This window comes from Telmatherina bonti, assembly GCF_933228915.1.
Source record: "Telmatherina bonti genome assembly, chromosome: 9".
NCBI lineage: Eukaryota > Metazoa > Chordata > Actinopteri > Atheriniformes > Telmatherinidae > Telmatherina > Telmatherina bonti.
This window is the reverse complement of record NC_136627.1, coordinates 23,408,934-23,428,833: the sequence shown is the minus strand read 5'-3', so window position 1 is coordinate 23,428,833 and position 19,900 is coordinate 23,408,934. Positions and strand designations below refer to the sequence as shown.

The following is a 19,900-nucleotide window of genomic DNA, read 5'->3' as shown; positions in this document are numbered from 1 at the left end:
TTGTATGTGTTCAGTTGATGAAACTGGGGGGACATAATGGAAAGAGTTGACAAAGGGCTGGTGATAACAGCAACTGCCAGTTGGTGATCCCTCATCAACCTCTGCTTTGAATAATTTAATCAACACCTTTATGACAGCACAGGTATTTGTACCAGGTTTGTATCTGAAAAATGTTATTTGAGGGTAAAAGTGGCTCTGATATCAATACAACCTTCTTTCTCACTCTTTCTCTCTCTCTCTCTCTCTCTCTCTCGCTCTCTCTCTTTGTTAAGTTAAGGAATTGCAGAAGCTCATTGACTTTGGCTTATTTTATATGAGAGGTAGCTGAAATGTTTGGAAACTACACTGTATGTGCTGACAAATCGCCTCGTTTGGTTTTCTACTAGAGTAGCAACATGATTGTGTTGATCTTCACTGGGAATTCTATGAGGCTAATGGCAGTATTGATTCTCTTTTCCCACTCCTGCCATCATCCTTCAACCCCACACACAGACGCACACATACACACACAGGCTTCTTATTCGATTTACATCTTCTGACCTATAATCATTACCTCACACAGATTAACAGACTAAGATTTCCCTTGCTGTCTCCCTTTTGTTTAAGCATGCCACTGTGAATTGTGGATTTCACGCCTTTCACCCATTATGTGTCTCGGCCTTGTTAATGCACCGCTGAGCATAAGGGCATAGCGGGAAGTTACTCATTAATATATAACACTTCTGATATTCATTAACCTTGAACCTTGAGCAGCCTGATAGAGGTTATGGACACTAAGAAGGAGAAATTTTCATGACACACTGAAACGGTTATATCCAATGATTTTGCCAATATGTCCAGTAAATCATCACCAAAATCATTTTTTCCAAAGGAGGCAATTAACAAGAGTACAGCCCTCAAAATACTATCTTCTGAAACCCACTTTTAGTTGAAGTGTTATTTGGATCTTTATGAAACTGTGTATGTTCAACTCTTCAATGAATGAGCAACTTAATAAAGCAACTTAATTTAAAATATACAAATAATTCATGATTTACAAAAGACTACACATTAGACATTTGGTAGCATTTCCAAATATAGATTGGCATGGTGGAACATGGTCCAGTTACCCCACCAGTAACAATTCACAACAGTTTGCTGTGTATTGGTTCCCCATGCATTTATCAAATATTTGAAAAGAAGATCAAGCAGACTCACCTGAGGTGTTGAAAGCTCTGTATTACCTCTGACCAGGTGTGTGCATGTAGCCCAGCCTGTAACCAAAATGGCCACCCCACAGATCCACCCCCTTGCACACGCGCACACACACACACACACACACACACATACACACACACATACACACTTACATACAATCCTCTTCTCCACGCCTCCTGGTATTTTTCAGCTCAGCCACTCAGTTACGCATTTACAGACTTATAAAGTTAATGGTAATAAATAGAAAAACCATCAACCTTTGGAATCATAGGAAAGAAAGTGTTTCTGCCGTTATAGAATCCATTTCCTGACCTTTAACTCTGTAGCCCCAGGTTGTAGCATTACAACCTTGAATGACACTGGCAGGAAATTTCCAGCTTGATTTCAAGCGCTGTTTGAAGAAAGCTTATGGGAGAATTTTATGTGTAAATGTTCCCTGAGGAAAAGTAACTTCTACTCTTACATTTCCATAAAAATGAACACAAACAATAGCCAGTGTTATTACTGTACTTTATTTATGCCAAAAGCACAACAGATTGCTACACAAAGTGGCCTCATGCTTTGAATGAATATAGCATTTACTTATACAGCAGTCACCTTTTAAAAAGCCTGGTGATAGTCTGACCTGATGATAGCTTAACAAGGTAAACTTCTAGTCTTTCTCACTCTACGATTTGACTTACATTAGGCTGCTATTAATGTAGTCTGGTACATTAAAATAAATTTAAAGTTTTCACTCTTTTCAAACGTAGCACCCCAACTTTCTCTTTCTGGGCACATAGGTCATTCTAAACATGATGACACAGTAAAGACTGCTATTTATTAACCTAACAAGTGAAAGAAAACAACATTGCCCTGGTTTCACAGATTGGTGGCACTAGTGAGCATGAGGGGGGAGTCGTATAAGCTAATCACAGACTGCTGGCTACTAGTTAATCCTGACGGAACCAGTGATGCAGCAGTGGAGTAGATATGTGGAGAAGAAGGCAGTGAGACAGCTGATATAGGTGCTCTCTCCACTTCAGATGGTAAACCACTGGTGGAGGAGTCCAAGTAGATACCTGCAAACCACTTGCATGCTCACTCAGAGAGCTGCGGCAGTTTAGATTGTCTCATATAAGGCTCATCACATCTACATGTAGAGATATACATGCACTTGTGATGGATACACAATCATACATATACAAGATGTGCATGCACATATGTAACTGTATCTATATGTGCACCCCAGCACAGCCAGCCATTCAAACATAAACAGAGAATATTTAACTATATATCTTATATGTAAACTATCAATATATATGTATTCATGTATTGTAAATGTGATTATATGTAATAATCCAAATGTGACAAACATTATCTAAGACAAAACAAGCAACAAACTGACACATCCTATAACCGAAAGGCAAGAGATAGGAGTACAAAAAAAAAAAAAAAAAACAGCAGACAACACAACATTCAAAATGTTTCTAGGGTTTTAAAGACAATCTTGTGTCGAAGGAGCCACAGGCTAAGACATCAAACTGGAATGATAAACTGTCACAGAAAGGCACATGAATAGACAAGAGCACTGAGGGACTAGCACAGTCACAACAAAGAACAACTGGCACAAGATCTATCTACATATCATACCCTTAAATGTTAATCCCCTCTCATCCTGTCATATAACCAGTCATAGTTATCCTCAGTTCCTTTATTGTTATTGTGGCTAAATATCAAATAAACAGATCTTCACTGCAGTAGGTGATCACAGTCCTGCTGGTGCTGTTTCAGTTCTCTGCTGGAGTCTCTTTGGTTGCTGCTGCAGCTGAAACAGGTCAATGATTGGAAATTTAGTTGAAATGAAAGTGAGCATGTTAAAATTACAATTTGACAATCATTCTTTCTTTATACTTAGTTACATGTCTCACAGACATGTAAGGAGCTAAAGTAATAGTCTTTCTGACTTTTCCCTTACAATATAGAATCTGTACTTGGATGCAAAGTAGAATAAACAGATTTCTAATAGATATAAAGTCAAAAAAGCATATTGTACATACAACTGATAAACAACAGAGCTACAACAGATAGAACTCAAATGTGGTTGTGCTTGCATATTTATTTGACACTTATTTTATTTTCATGGTAACGGGATCATTTATCTGGTTATCTGGAGAAGACAAACTTTGCTTTCTAAAGATAACAGATTATTCAAATGCAGGGAATAGAGGGGACTGGAGCTGCTCCCAGTCCATCAGCAAATCAACACAGAGAGAAACAATCAATCAGTCACACTCCCTCCTAGCGAGAATTTAGACACGATCAGCCAAACAAGCTTGTCTTTGGACTGTGGAAGAAATACAGGCCAGAGCCCATATTTAGTTACAGTCATACAAACTTCACACAGGTTGCTCCCAGAAATCTTGGCTGAGTTTTTTTTTGTTTTTGTTTTTTGTTTTTTTTTAAATACATAAATTCAATTTAATTTAACTCATTTTAACTTTATTCACTTGCCATCTCAAGATGCTTTACAGATAGGAAAAAAAACCATCATGAAAGCCAATTCATAATAGCCTATATGAGGAAACCAACAAATTGGCAGATTGAAGATCAAAGTTTGAAGATCAAACTGCTCTTGATGCAGCAGTCTGTTGCTGAAAGAACTTTGCAGGACTGTGAGAGTTCAGAAGTGTTGTGGAGGTGGTGTGTGTGTTGGGGGGGGGGGGGGGGGGGGGGGGGGGGGGGGGTGCTCTTATCCATGTTTAACATGGATAAGAGCTTTTCCATTATCCTCATCTTTCCCAACGTGCATCCCACTACAGAGTTGGTCTGTATTGGGATGCTTCAACACACCAAGCCTGCAATGGATGCAAGCTGATGTCAGATCAAAGAATGTTCATCACTAATCAATAAATGCGATTTAGGATGTATCGATCCATTGTCATACAAGTCTGTCATGTGCAAGTCTGACAGATTGTGATGTTTATAACTATTAAGTTTCACCAATCACTCCTTCACAGAATTACACATGTTCACCATGACTTTAGTCCTCACCAGCTGTCATGAGGTTTTAAACAATGAAATCAAGTTCAACATTTAAAGTTAAACCTCATTATCTCAAGAAAGAACAAGCACCATTTTCTCAAGATAATGTGATAAATTATCCAGTTTTCCTAATTTCAATTTTACAAAAAAATGCCGCTAGTTATATAATTTCTCGTTAGATAACGAAAAATTATCTGAAGTTGACAATTAAAAAAAAAGAATGAAATAATCATTTAAAATCCACTTTTGGCTTCCATAGATTTCAGCTTAGAGCATAAAGTTTCTTATTACCTGTCTGCATTATTAAACAACTATGTTACTTTACAGAAAAACATTTTATGTGAAAATCAATTGAATAATATGCTAATATAAGCTAGGTAATAATTTCATTGACCATGTTTTGTATAATTGTTGTACACATGCTTTGTGTGTGTATGAGTGTTAGATTCTGTGAAGGGAACTCAATTATAGATATATGTCATAGGTGAGCCTGAGGTGAGAAGAAGTGACAGAAGTGAAGAAGAGCTAAACTGCTCATCTTACCCTTGGAGACAATCAGATTCTCCTCTTGTGCCTCCTCATCCCCGGGGGCCCTGTGCAGAGAATCCACAGGTTGTCATAGTAACCCAATCATGTCATAAAAAAAAATCCTTTTCACAGGCGTGTGTGGGTATCTTTTTCTTTTTTCTTTTTTTTCATTCAGGACAGGGAAACCGGCATACCTGGGCTTCTGATTGAGACTGCAGCGGCATCGCCGACCTACAAACATGTAATTTATTAAATGTATGTTCCAGAGGTTAAAGTAAAGAGACACGTGTTTTTTTACACTATTATTATTAATTGTGTAATGTTGTATATAAAAATAAAACATGGTGTAAACATGACTTATAAGTGATATTTTACAGAATTGAATGTACTTTTAATTCAGTCATAGCATGAAATAACACACTGATTCCATACGTACACATGATCAAATCAGCAGAAAGAAGTTAACTTACTGAGAATAAGAAGTATGCCCAGTGTGAACAGTACCACAGCAAATGCCAGTCCCCCAATTCTCAAACTCTCATAGTCTATAAATAGAATAACACACATTTAGTGATTTTACTTTTGGGTATGGATGTTGCATTTATGTCTTGAAATGTGCTGATGGTTTCATTTATTCAGAAATGTTTTCTTTTATTTACCATAAATGAAAGGATCTTCAGCTACTGCTTGGGTGTCTGTGAAGACATTAATCACAAGTAGATGCAGACTTAAAGACATTAAGGCACATAGTGGCAGGCAGTTTTCATAATTCAAGACCAAAACCAGTTAAAGGATTTACTAATTTCTAAACTGTGTCAATGGATGCTGGCTGCAACATTGGTGACTGACTTTGAAGGATTTTCATGCAATGATCAGTGTCTCTCTACATATAGTAAAGGCCTGCTGCCCAAAATAATCCTGTTGGTCTCTGTCACTAAATTTCATCCCTTTGTAGTGCCAGAGGTTACTTTTAAAATTCTTTATCCATTGATAAAATTTGAGGCTTCATAGCCAGTTCTGCTCTTATAATGAAAAGGCAATAATTAGATATTGTTCGTAATATTCAACTATGGCTGCCCTGTTAGTGCAGCAAAGCTACAAAAACATCTATTCACCTATTTGAGCTGGTCTCTCTATGAGCTTCAACTAATGGTTCCAATGCACAAAAGATAATTGTGCAATCACATCACATTTCATTAACTTCTAAAAATGACATTTAGAGAAGGGGAAGCAGTAGCGTAGCTGTCCATTCATACATATGTTGAAAGAAATTGTTTTAGCATTGGCAATAAAAGTGTAGTACAAGCAGAGTGTGTTTTAATTTAGTCAAATATATTCAGATTTGGATATACAAAGAAAAAGAGGAAATCAAACTTGGATGTAATGACAAAGGTCTAGTAAGTCAGGACTCAAACTGGAAGCCTATTATTTAAACTGTTCTCTTCCCTACACCAACAACTGCATTCAGTTCACTAATATAAATCTCTTTCTGTTTTGGTCTGGTAAAATTTTGGAATTCCTGCAGAGTTCATCTAAAAACCAGTCCACTTATCTATTGGGCTGTTTGAGTTTAACCCATCTAAGATTGAGTGGAGACACTCACCCTTTGCATTGGGGTCCGCTTCAGCTAAGAGACACCAAAGACAAGAGGAGGTTAGACCGAGTGTGGAAATGAAAAGAACAGAAAACAAAGGAGAATATCAGGAAAGATAGCCACTAAGATATTATCCAACTATTAACAAAATAATAATACCAAGTAATGCGTGATGGGATTGTTGTAAAAATCAGACAGCCTATAATTATTTGTTGAATATGAACATGATATTACATTTAATATCATGATAAAGACTCAGTCTTTAAAACAACCATGCCAGAAAGCCCACACATAAAGCTTTTAAGTGATAATTGATGTTTTGTTACAAGTCACACCTAGTGAGGGGCTGTACATGAGACATTTCTTCCTGCCCCCCCAAAAATGGCCTCCCGGTGGACAAATGGTGGCTCTGCAGGCATGTTTGTGTTTGTGTGTATGCGTGTAAGCATGTGTCTCATCAGTGTGTGTATGTGTGTGTGAGGGGGCACTTACCAGCCACACATGCCAGCAGTGAAAAGAGGAAGAGCAAAACTGTTTCCATGGCAACTGTTGACAGAGTCATAAAGAGGTAGGAAGTGAGACAATGAATGAAAGACAGAAAAAAAACAGTACAAAATGTAAATACACAGCCCTGTGTTTGAGACATAAACAATTATATGTGTCAAATAATTTGATTTACATGCACTACACAATGACCAGAACTACACTGAGTGTCTATGTTAGGTGAATACACAATAGAATGCATGAAATGAAACTAATGTATTTTTTTCTAAAAAAAAAAAAAAAAAAAAAATCAGAAGTGGACAAGAAGCCCTTGAATATAATTTTTGAGCTTGCATAACTATCTATGTTCAGACCCATACATGTTCTCTTCTCCTGAAAGAAAGTAATTTTTCCTCCCTGAAGACATCATACAACCTTGGCCTATTTTCAAGTAAACTGTTCAGTGCACACACGCCAACTGTGTCTCCTTGAAAATGTGATCAGAATCAACAATTATCATCTCTGTTGATATATAAAATGCTTAAAAAAACACCTTGAATTGCTTATCTGAACTGATCTGCACAGAGCATGACAACTGAGCCAGCATGAGCTGTAAGACACTAATCCTAAAACTGCTTGGGTCCCTAATTGCCTGAATCCATTTATGTCCATTTATCCATCTGGCTGTTTTTCAGTCTCCAGCTGCATCAGTAGTCCATTATAGTCCACAGCAGACAGTTTAAATGTGACATACCTGCACAAATGCAGGTTATATGTTGCTACTTATTACATTTAGTTTGTAAGCCCCTGGATATTTCTGAAATATGACAAGATGATAACTCAGAAACAAAGGACAAGATGGTACCCATTAGAATTAACACTCTTAAAAACACATTTGTTTAGGCAAGCATATTAGCTCCAAAAAGACTCGGTGACACTGCTGTGTATTTATATCCGTTTTTTTTTCGTTTTTTTTTTTTTTCACACATTACAGGTTTTCTATGTTTTTATTGTTGTGATGCACTTTGTGACCTTGTGTCTATGAAAAGTGCTATATAAATAAAGTTTATCTTATTTTATCTATAATTATGGCATCTACCCCTAAAATAGAAATAGGGTTCATAAGACTTTGGACAGACAGAAATTCTGTTGTTTGATTAGCTATACCTTGCATACCATTTTTTATTACTAATATTTAAGTGTTACAGAGGATAAATGTTTCAACATTGTGCACAGACAAGGCAGAAACGTGTGATATTTTTGTATGGTCTGAACCATCATCATGCATTTAAAGTGGCAACGTTAAGGTCTAGTATAGATACAACGTAAATGATTAGGTGAGACAGTATAGTCTTCGAAGGCATGTCTGTCACATTTGCATTTCTCAAAAGAGACATCTTTTTCTCACATCCGATGTGATGATTGATGGTTGGCCCCAAACTGTACATCACTTACATTCATCACAGACATTAATGAACACTGATCCGAGGATCTCCCATCCTGCCTTTTAGGCTGTGTTTTTAATATTTTATCACATGTATTAATTATTTTCTATTTTATGTTTGAAGAATTTCCCTTTCCACTTGTTTCAGATTCTTCCTTTACTGCATCATGAGGGTCCTGATGGTGTAATTTCCTTCCCCACCTCTGTTACCTTCAGTTATTCCTTTTATGATTCCTTCCATAATTTATTTTCCCTTTCCAGGATCTCTGCATACACTTATCTTTCTAACATATATTAAGCATAGTAGAGATTTTTCTGTGAATACACATTCTTAAGCTTTTATTGTGATTATTTTCACCCTGTTGAGCTCCCTCTGGTTTCTCCTTATTGGATAATTTAGATATAATTGCTTGACTGCTCCCTTTTGTGCAGAATCTTTTTGAAGAAAACCTAGGATTGAAACATGTAAATAATTATTATGTAGCTTCTTTCTACATCTCAGTCTTCCATATGTTGATTCCCCAGTTTCCCTAATCAAAAGTACATTGGAAAGGAAAACTGGGACATGTGCTTAATAATCAGGTCATCTATGTTTATTCTGTTCAATAATTTCTCACATTTGGGTTAGCACAGATGTCTTGTTTGGGCCAAATTTTTAAAAGCATCTGTGTCACCTAAAGTTTGCATATACAAATGACCTATTCGTTGGAATTAAAACATAAATTGTGTCATTTTGCTACAGTTAACTGGAAATGTTTTTACAACAGTAAAAATACGCTTTGAACTCTGAATAAACTGTAGATAGTAGATACCAGGAATTTGCATATCTAACAAACAGTTTCACATTCAGATGTGTTTTAGATGGCAAAGGGTTAATAAAAACAACATATTTGCTGCAGATTAACTCGTAAAATACAAATATGCACCTCCATTTTCCAAAGCAGACCAAGTCTTCACTTCACACCATTTTTGAATTCTCATCATAAAATGCTGTAAAAACTCCTAAAAAAAAATCAGCCTACATGTAAAAGTATGTTTAATTTAAAAATCAACCTTAACAGAAAAGTGATAGTGTTCCTGCATTCTGCTTCCCTGCATACTTCACACCATTATTTAAGGATGCCTGCGCATCAGCAAATTTTGTGCAACAGTTGTTGGGAATGTATTTTATATCACTGGTATATGTGTGCATTTTTTCTGTCCCGAGCACACGGGTAAGCTAAACACTGACCAAATGTACCAAAAAAAAAAAAAAAAAAAAAAAAGAAAGAGAAAAGCTTTGCATTTCTATCATCACATGTCAACTCTAAAAGAGTATCTGAATGGGTTAGAAAGAAATTTTGTTGGATCGAGCCATATGATAAGTATAGAGAGACCCATAACTCTTATGCACCCTTTCTGTCTGTGTGTTTTTAATTTGTATTACAGTACATTTTCAGGAAGTGGGCTATTGGACAAACTCCACAGATTGTGTAAGAGCATTAAGATAGTCCAGTAAAAGTTAAGAAAATATCAATTGAAGAAATATGAACATCTAACTGTGAATTTCTCAAAAACCCAGCTGCCTTTTGTTATCCCAAACTAAAACCATATTTTTGTTAAAATCTAATCTGACATTGTATTTTTATGTCTAATCCTATCAATCAAGACTGGTAGAAAAACAACTTTTAGACATTTGTAAGGCTGCATTAGTGACAATGTTGGGTTTACCAAACTGACAATCTTTCAAAAAGTTTTGAGTAATCAGTGCCAGTTTTTTTCTTTCCTTGTGCTTGATATGGCACCTAAATCATTGCCTGTCTATCCTGCCTGTGTCTTATCTGCACTTTTGATGAGTAATTTCGAGCTCCAGAGTGAGGTTTCCTTTTGTTTTCTGAGAAGGAGAACAAGAAAAAAGGGGTAGATGCTGGATTTGAGAATCCCAAAGTAGCACGTAGGACAGTAGTTGCAATGTGGGGATAAGAGAAGGGCTGTCTGAAAGGCAGTGAAGACTTAAGACCAGCAGGAAAGGAAGGACACTGTTTGGTGGGGGAGTACAAACAAATAATACACACAAGGAATACACAGAAAACGACAAAAAAAGGTCAAGAAATGTAATGCACATTTGACAAAGGAGGAAAATGGCGCCAATGAAAGAGGCACCATCATCAAAGAATTGCTTTTCAATCAAAAAAAAGAAAATGAAAACCTCAATGATAATGATCTCTGACATTGCACTGTTTGGTAAAGGTGTAGAATTTATCCATGTTTGTGATTAATATGACAAAATCATCATTCCAGACAAGCGGACAATGAAAAAAGCAGACAAAGTCATGAAAGTTACTCAAATGAGAGAATTCTAGGTTTATGTTTTCAAAGGATACCACACCCTGCAAACCCTGTACTTGTGTATTAGTCACCACCATAATCCTTTTATATTGCCCAGAGAATGTGCCAAATGTTGTGTTTTCTCCAGGCTATAATTATCTAACAGCACGTGGTCTACATTTGATCATCAATACAATCTAGGGCAGCTAAGTAGGTCACACCTCAGGTCTCCATGACCCATGTGAAAAATCCTGGTCCCACAAAATCTACCATTATAATCATATTGCATCACCATGACAACAACGTGCGTCTTCCATAGTATCCAGTTATCACCATGGTAACTGCATCCACCTGAAAATTCTGGCGCCGAATGAGAGTCTTGAAGAAGGTTCATGTGGACAGTGACAGCTAAAAGCCCCTTCATAAACAAGAACTAGGGGTGTGGCGCACATGCAGCTTTGAAGTCGTTTGTCTCTTTAAATTCAGCTCCTTCGAAGATAAATAGCTTCGTAAAACTGGCTACGTCAGCTGTAGTGATTGTAAATTCAGCAGCTGGGGTCATCTGTCCAAGTTGACGCCGAAAATAAGCCCCAGCCTTATAAAGCACTCAATGACCTTTCCATTATGATGTAAACCACGAGGCTCAATGGCCCCCACACATTAGGTGCATCGCTTTACTTGACAGACCGCCATATAACACACAACTCAGATGTATGACGTCTGCGACTTAATCCACTTTTACGTCCCCCCCCCCCCCCCCCCCAACCTGTGGATCGTTTTGTGTAGGTGAAAGAAAAGACACCATCCGCCTGGAATGTTTCCTCTGTGCTATGTTGGCTTTAAACCCAGGCAAATGTAACACAAATAAAGAAAGTCAAGTAATAAAGCGCTGAGGCGTTGTGTGTCTGCGTGCTGTGCCTAACAACCACAGACACGCCCTCGTGGTTTAGCGCACGTTAAATAAAGCGAAACAACACTGATGTGATTTCTGCAAGGTATAACATGTAGACCGCGATGTTGCCTGCGTGTCTCACACAGACGAGCAGTGAATTACATTTTCCACAGAAATCAGCATCATTCAATAGAAATCCTGATCACGCTCCTCACGTTCATTGTTTTTTCACCTAGACTCAGGTAGGCATCTGGAGATTGGATATGATAAAATATTGCACATTTAGGAGCAAATGCGACCCATATTTATTGAAAATAGTGGATGACAATGTTACAATGTAAAAAAGATAACTTACCTGTTGTTTCTCCAGCAGACCTTTAACAAACTATCCACCAACAGAAAAGATAAATCAGTCTGCTTGCCTCAGAAAAAAAATCTTCCAAGTATGCTCATTCATGAAAATGTAGACTACACACTACTCCTTTATATTCTCAAGGAAAAATGGAAATGATGGATAACAACTAGCTCACTGACAGCTTCCTTTGTGTCGTGAATCCTCTTTGTCGCTACCTTTTGCTTCTGTCTCTCTCCTTCTGCGCACTCGCTCCACGGACGACTACATCCCCAAATTCATTCCATAACCAGCATTTTTTTTATTTATTTATTTTTTTATTATTATTAAATATGCTCATCCTTTAATGTTGTGTTGACCTCACACACAAAAGTCAAACAGATTTTTTATTGACAACCTGACAAATAGAACAACATAAATGGCTGTATATGTGCAAAAACAATTTAATTTAAAAAAAAAATAAAATAAAAATAAAAAGTCACAGTAAGTGTATGAGGGATGTTTAGGTGCAGAGTCCGAGCTCAGTACACTTCACATGGATCACTGATTCCTTCATTTGGTAAATAATGATACAGTAAACAACAGTCAGCACAGAAAATATATGTCCCTGAGGAAAACACACACCTATACATCATCTTTAAAGTAAGCCACAAGATCAAATATTAGTTTTCTGTGTCATTGGTGCACATAATAGAAAGTAAGGGAAGGGAAAGCAGTTGACAGAGCTCATTAGTGAAACATAAACCTTAAATCGCAAATGCAAGACTAAAGTCAGCGCATTGATTAGCTTTCATGAATAATCAAGGTTTTATCTAGTGTATTATGATTTCTGTGCTCAGCTTGTGCAACCTGTGCATTTTGTCACAATGCAATTTAAGCTTGTTTTCCCATCTGTAGTATCTCCTCATGATTTTTTTTTTAATGTAAAACAGAAAATATATATGAAGATAATTTCACAGTGCAGACTTTATTTTGGAAGATGCTGATAGCAGCAGGCAGGAAAGGGGCATCATGGTTTCTCTTGCTGCAAGGGAAACAGGAAGAGTTTTCAAGGTGAAAATTTGGCTTTACTCTTCATCTGAACGTTGAACATCTTCTACTTAACTAAAATTGTTTTTTTTGTTTTTTTTAAATTAATTATTCCATTTATTTTTTACCTGCATAGAGCTGTAGATCCAGGGCAGAAGACTGTTGACTTTGGTGTAAACTCCAGGCTTGTTCTCTTGACCACAACCAGCTCCCCAGCTAGTGATTCCCACCAGGTACCAAAGGCTGTCTCCCTGGCACACCAGAGGTCCACCACTGTCCCCCTAAAAAACATATAGATCATAATCAGTGCTGAAAACCTTTTAAATTAGCTAAACAGAGTGAAATTATTGTAAAACCTACTGTGATGTTTTCCGCTCACCTGACATGAGTCTTTGCCTCCCTCCAGTTTACCAGCACAGATCATATGTGTTGTCACTGCGCCTCCATACACCGCACGGCTGTTACATACTTGTGTATCAATAATGTCTACTTTTACCTCAATTAGATCCTTGGAAACTGTCCCTTTTTAGAGAAAGATCAGTCATTAGACTTTCTTTAACAAAAATGTTAACATGCATTTCCAAAGCATTTATTTTTAACTTAATTATCACATAAACAGATGGTGTTCTCTAGTTTATTTGATATAACATAACTTATGTTTAAATTCACTGATTATTACTAACTTTCATTCTTTACCATCATTCAGCAACACACAACTCCCTCAGTTTTTGGACATTTCATTTTCTCTTGGAGGTTCTGAACGTAATTATTTTGTGCTATGCCTGACTGCTCCTTTTCCAATAATAAAACATAGTTTTACATTATTTTCTTATCTTAGTGACATTCAAAATGTGATGTCTTTCTGTAGACTCAGCTTTTAAATGAATGAAGAAAACACAATAGGAATTTTTGCTGTCATCCTGTCTTGATTGACTTGTTCAAACTTTTTATTAATACCCATTTAGTTTCACTAGTGGAACTTCATGAATGTTTCATTGTTGTTCTGGAACAGTTGGGCCATTGATCATTTATTATCACTTGACCATAACACAACTTAAAGCTTTCTGCAGAATGGTACTGCAATGTTTTGAGGGGATAAAGAAGAAATCTCTGTCATTTGTAATCTCTCTAATATACCAAGTGGGTACATGTTTAATCATACCTGAACCTTCTTCAGTAGTGCCAAAACCTGAAGTCCAGCAATTTGCTCCCTGGACAAACCGCTGGTTAAAAGCTGGCAGGCAGGCTGGCTGAACCTTATCTGCAAAGCACAAATTTGCATTGAACTAATGCAAAATCATCAACAAACCTTTCTACTAAAAAAGGATGCAAGCACACACACAATCAAACAAACGAGGCAAGGCTTATCAGATTACCAGGGACTGACTCAGTCAATAAAGTTTTCTCTCAGCAGCGAAAAAAAAAGAACATTTCTGCTGCACATGCACAGCTATCTATGTTTTACTGCATAAGACAAATAGGCTTTCTTTCTGGAATAGGTAACAGAATCCTTGTCAAATTTTATGTAGGACCTCCAAAAACATTTGATTGCAGATAAATTACATCTCTAAATGGTAAGTCTATTCGCTGATGGTGAATGCTTCTGTCAGGGAGTTGATTCACCTTACAACACTGCAAAATATGTAAAGGAATAGTGAGAGGATGATGACTTTATGGTGGTGACTTTCACAGATTTTACTCTAGTCGAAAGCTTTGGTGACAAAAACAGGGTACCATCACACATCTCTGTCTTCCTGGATCAGAGTTATTTCTTCAGAAATATTAGGCACCTAATCCTAAAGCTGATGTGTGTCTGTGTTGCTGAGGTTGATTAAACAATTTTTGTCTTAACAAAAGAAAGATTTAACTTACCATCGAAGGCAACTGGAGTCGTAAGTTTGATTAGAGCGATGTCTTGGTCATTAGTCACACTGTTGTAGTTCTCATTGAGTAGGATCTTTTTGACCAGGTAGGGCTGAGGCCGTGCATCCAGAGACACAAATCCACCATACACTTTCCAGTTCTCAGGGGAGCGAGACATGGAGCTGCCATAGCAACAAGCAAAGCATACACCATACTGTATTTTAAACTTTTAATCTTTTCAACTTGGATTCAGCAGATAAATATCAAGTTTTCCAATTATTATGCCTTTGATAATTGTAATCAGAGAATAATCAAATTTATCATGGTGGAAAACAACAGAAATTCTGGCATATGAGAAAGACAACTCCAGTATTTTTTGTGTCAGTCACCTTGGGAAACAGTGGGCAGCGGTCAGCACAAAATCATGAGAAATTAGGACCCCTCCACAGACGTGGGATCCTCTGTAGTGTAGAGACAGCTGCCATGGCCACTGACCTGTCTTAGCAATGCTGCCCCCGATGATCCGGGATGTGGACTGCTGCCTCCCACAGTCTGGGAATAGAACCGTACAGCATGCAATTTCAGCAACATCATATATGAATTCAAATCTGTTTTGATTTTATTTTGCTTTGGTTACAGGGATCATGAGTGTATGATAGAGACATAGAGTGAGAAAAATGAAGTGCAATCTTGTGTGCAACACATTCTTACCCACACACTGCAGAGACACAGCCTTGTTTGTTGGACAGGAAGTACTGTGAATGACAAAAATGTTCAAATTATAAAGGGGGAAAAGGGCACAAGCAGCTATCTTACAAAATTCAGATGATGACATAGGCAATGTACCTGACATTTACCAGGCCCTGGATGGGAGAAGATGATCTGCTGGTCAGTATTAAACCAAAGGAATTCTGGGATGGGATTTCTTTTTTATTAAATGACCTGGAAATGGAGAAAGGGATCATTCAGAAAACTCAATCGCCTAGCACACACAGAGACCATTTTGTCAAATCAATGCCTTATTGCGTCTGGAAACTCATTCAGGTTCTGTCAAACTGAGCAACCTGGTGCTATATGTGGAGAATCAATTCAGGTCCAAACACCCAGCAGCAGGTGAGGGAAATTAGATGGAACTCTGTGGTATATTATACGTTGGGAATAAAAGTATTCGTGGTCACTGGCTGCTGTTGAAATTGTGTCTGACAAAATCAAATAGAAAAATAATTCTTTCCTGGTTTATATCAAAATGTAGACATGTCATAAATCTCCATGATGATGAAATTCTGTTGCAAAATTATTTCCAACACTTTATACACATGCTCTTAAATTATTTAAATGTAATGTTTAGGATTGTTTAAATTATGTTTGACTGAATTATTTAGATTAATAGGGTGACCCTTTACTGTCTGAATCCAAGCTGAGAGCAGATCTGGTTGGCATAGTTGTCATCCCAGTTTTTGTCACACAGTGGTAGGAAGCGCTCATCCTGAGCTGTTTTGACCTGCAGACCGAAGTCCTCACCAAACCTCACTGAAAAAACATAGTTGGAGACAAAAAGGGAGAGACTGACCTTTAGGCTGATACTTTTAGGATAAAGAGTTAACATGACAATAAAAAAGAACTTTTCTTGGCAAAATCTGTAGCATTCCTGACACATTGCATTTTTCCTCAGTGTTGAGGACCACACTAATAAATATAAAGTGGACACACCATGCTTATTTCCATCATAGGATTCTCTTTGAATACGCTTTCCTGATTCATGGCTTTACTTTTCTTTCTACTAAGTTAAATCTTTATTTAACCAGATTAAAAATACCATTGACACAAAAATGTCTTTTTAGAGGGCGACTTGGTCAGCAGCACATATCTTAAAATACATTAAGATATGTGTACAAATCCAAAGACCATAAATTACAATCAAATCACAATCAAAATTATTGTATAAGTAATTCTCTTTTAAGACTTTTTTGTTGCCCCTCAGTTCATTTGGGTACTAATACTTGGTATGTGAACTCCTCACTCTTTCAGCTCCTCCCTTCAAGGATTTGTCAAAGTCTGTTCATGTTGTGATGTTACAAAAGCTTCAAAAGTAGAGAAAAAAGTACGAGTGACAGGATTTACAGCTCTTGATGAGAAATTTATTGAACCCTGCTGGGCCATGTCAAATCTACCTTTTATTCTTTTATTTTCTTTTAGCCTGATTACAAGTCTTCCTAGAAAAGTAGTAAACAGACAGGCGTGTGAAAAATGTCCAGGCCATTTTCGTGTAGTTCCCACAAATCCCACAAGAAGAGGTGATTGAGGTAAGTACAGAGAGGAGATTCTAACCATATCTATAGAAGGATGCTGATGAAGTACCAGCAGGAGGTCGAGAGGAACACCACACTGGAGGTTTGTGGACACAGAGGACGTGAAGTTAGTTAGTGTAGGAGAAGAGGACATAGAGAATAAAGTTATGGAGGTGGAGGATTGGCTGTGGGAAACACTGAAGTGGAAGGCTTCACTTGGAAAGAAATTAATTCAACTTTAACTTTATTTATATAGCATCAAATCACAGCAATGCCATCTCAATACGCTTCACAGACAGAAAAAAAACATAATGAAAGCCAGTTCATAATAGCCTATATGGAAACCAACAGATTGAGTTGGAGGGTCCAACTCAATGTCCCATCCTGAACAAGCACACTGGCGACAACGGGAAGGAAAAAAAAAAACTCCCTTTTAACAGGAAGGTAGTTAATACAGACCCAGAATGTTTTCAATAGGATAATATTCCTGATATCAAACATGCAGAACATATTCTTGTTTGCTTCTCTTTTGCATAATTTCCATTTGAATATTGAGTGTTTTTTCCGTCCTTCTTAATCATTCCCCCTTGTCTTAAATGGATTCTGGTGAGTTGTATGTGTGCAACTGCCTACACGACTCACCACAATTAGTTTCGTCAGAGCCAAATTGGCAGTCTCTGATAGCATCACATTCGACGGTGTTGTTAGAACAGGAGTCATTGTCTGACCAAGATGTGCTTTCACTACTAGAATCTTCGTCATCATAGATGATTGTTGCTGCTGTTGTCCTGATACCATAACAAACTTTGGAATAGAGGAAAAAATTATAAAAACAGCAAATTTATGGAACATTGCAAGTTGAGAAAAATCTTGAATCATTTTTTTTTATATAGAACAAAATTGGCAATATAGCTTAGTGCAAATATAAGTCAAAAGTAGTAATCCTCTACTAAACACTATTTCTAGAGTCTAACAGCCACCATGTTGCTCTTACTAGTTAATTATTACTGTAAAAAGCTTCATATACCAACAAAAATCTGATGTGAAACTAGATCAAGAGTAGGCTAAAGAAATATGAAAATAAATAAATCTACACAAATCTACTATTAGTAAAATCAGAGCACAACAAATCTGACTAACAAATGTTTTGTTGTGTTATTACAACAGTCTAAAGAATAAATTAAAGCACTAATTGAACAATAATCTTCAGTTATCTGTATAAATAAACTAACTATACCTCCAAGCCAGATGGCCACTCCCAGGACAGCAAGGAGCAGAACAGCTGCCGCTGACCCCCTGTAACACTGTGCGTTACCCTCACAGCATTTCTTTTTCCTGCTTGGGGCTGAACACAGACAGTTCACAAACACAATTAAACTTTATTTAATGCCTGCACATCAGTGTTCACCATCTTTTTAAACTATGGGAGATGCTGGTCTCACTCACTTCTGACGTTCTCTGTGACTTTGGGACTAACCACAGGTGGTGGATACTGGGGGATGTAATACGGCTGGGTTGGGGGTGTCAGGCTTCTGTCTGTGCCATACACCACCTCTTCATAAGGTTTGAGGGGAGGCTGAGTGTGAACAGCAACTGAGAAGTAAGGAGGAGGTGGGTCCTGTAATGGAATGATGAGGACAAAGTAAATAACACATTATACACATAAAATCCTTTATTCAAACCTTGGAAACAGAATTACACACTGAATATAATAGGGATAATGATATCACTATATCCATGGTCACTTGCCTGTTTATTGGTTGCCACAAACAATCCTTTAACCCACTGTTATAATGTTAAAGTTTATCAAGTCTGTGTCTTCACCAAGGCAACAAGCTCAGTGGGACAAACAATGTACAGTATCCTTGCAACAGCGTCTAAAACATCAGATTTAAGAGATCTCACTAATTTTTCTTCTTTTTACTCACTCGAGGTATTTCTTTGTGTGGTATTTCACACAAAGAAATTATTTTTTTAATATTTTGGTAGCTCAATAAATGCTTAGAAATTAAACAAAAAAGAGAAAGAAGTGAACAAAAGCTCAGTACTGGATGGAGACATGTGACTGTTTTGTGGGAAACACAATAATCATTTATTTTCTCCTTTTTATAACAAGTTTAAAATATTTTCACTCAGAAGTTTTAATATCTACATCTCTTGAAGGCTCCATCCGCATTACTCTTACAAACTCTTAGTTCCTGTTTCTTTGCAAAAAGTAATTTTCATTTAATAAGTGATATATTTAGCTATTGTAAATAGGTTAAGAAACTTTAAAGACTTCATTTATTACTTTCAGTTGCTTACATGTTTGATTTAACTTGTGGAAATTACATGTGTCAATTTTAAGTCACAATATTATAACACCTTACAAATATTTAGTGATTGTTAGTAAAATGTGTACTCATAGTAATACATGAATGGCAAAACTGAAGATTTCCAGGCACAGCATTGCCATTTTAACGGTTCAATACCCTATGATGCACTTGTCCTGCAGCTGGATGTTGACTGAATATGTTACAAGACACAGAACATTAACAGGGGGTAAAGGGGCATTCTCTGTGTAAAAACAAGAAAATCCACCTGCCAGAGGTTTCTGATTGATCAAGTCAGTTTAATCTTTTAAAGGCTAGAATGTAAAGGCAACACCTTACAGCCACTGGATTACTTACACTGGATTACGTTATGCATTACTTATTGTAGGTCAGCTAAGTCATTGGTTTAAACATTTCAAGATGAAAAATGTTAATAAGTTAAGTTTCACAGGTGCTGATGGAAATATCTGGTTACTGGTTAAAGAGAGTCTGCTTTTTTTAATTTTGGCAATGAGCGCTTTCATTTCCAGTAATAACTCACAGTTTTTATGGTGTGTGGAATGTGAAGTGCAGCTTTGGAACGGAAA

The 19,900-nt window shown here is 37.0% G+C and overlaps 2 protein-coding genes across 2 annotated transcripts; both read right to left on the bottom strand.

Annotated features, from left to right (window-relative positions):
* Positions 1-2,966: 2,966 nt before the first annotated feature.
* fxyd6 (FXYD domain containing ion transport regulator 6) lies at positions 2,967-6,884 on the bottom strand (the record flags this gene model as incomplete). The annotated part of the gene is made up of 6 exons (XM_079245958.1): positions 2,967-3,004; positions 4,765-4,814; positions 4,944-4,980; positions 5,220-5,294; positions 6,353-6,376; positions 6,836-6,884. 6 exons carry the CDS (start codon positions 6,882-6,884, stop codon positions 2,967-2,969), a joined length of 273 nt encoding a protein of 90 aa, XP_079102084.1.
* A 5,946-nt stretch (positions 6,885-12,830) lies between these two features.
* On the bottom strand, positions 12,831-18,740 carry tmprss13a (transmembrane serine protease 13a; the record flags this gene model as incomplete). Its single annotated transcript, XM_079245957.1, has 13 exons — positions 12,831-12,845; positions 12,979-13,131; positions 13,230-13,372; positions 14,013-14,111; positions 14,723-14,895; positions 15,103-15,265; positions 15,425-15,468; positions 15,560-15,655; positions 16,117-16,243; positions 17,644-17,805; positions 18,239-18,346; positions 18,448-18,619; positions 18,732-18,740. The coding sequence occupies 13 exons, from the start codon at positions 18,738-18,740 to the stop codon at positions 12,831-12,833; spliced, it is 1,464 nt and encodes a 487-aa protein (XP_079102083.1).
* Positions 18,741-19,900: the final 1,160 nt, after the last annotated feature.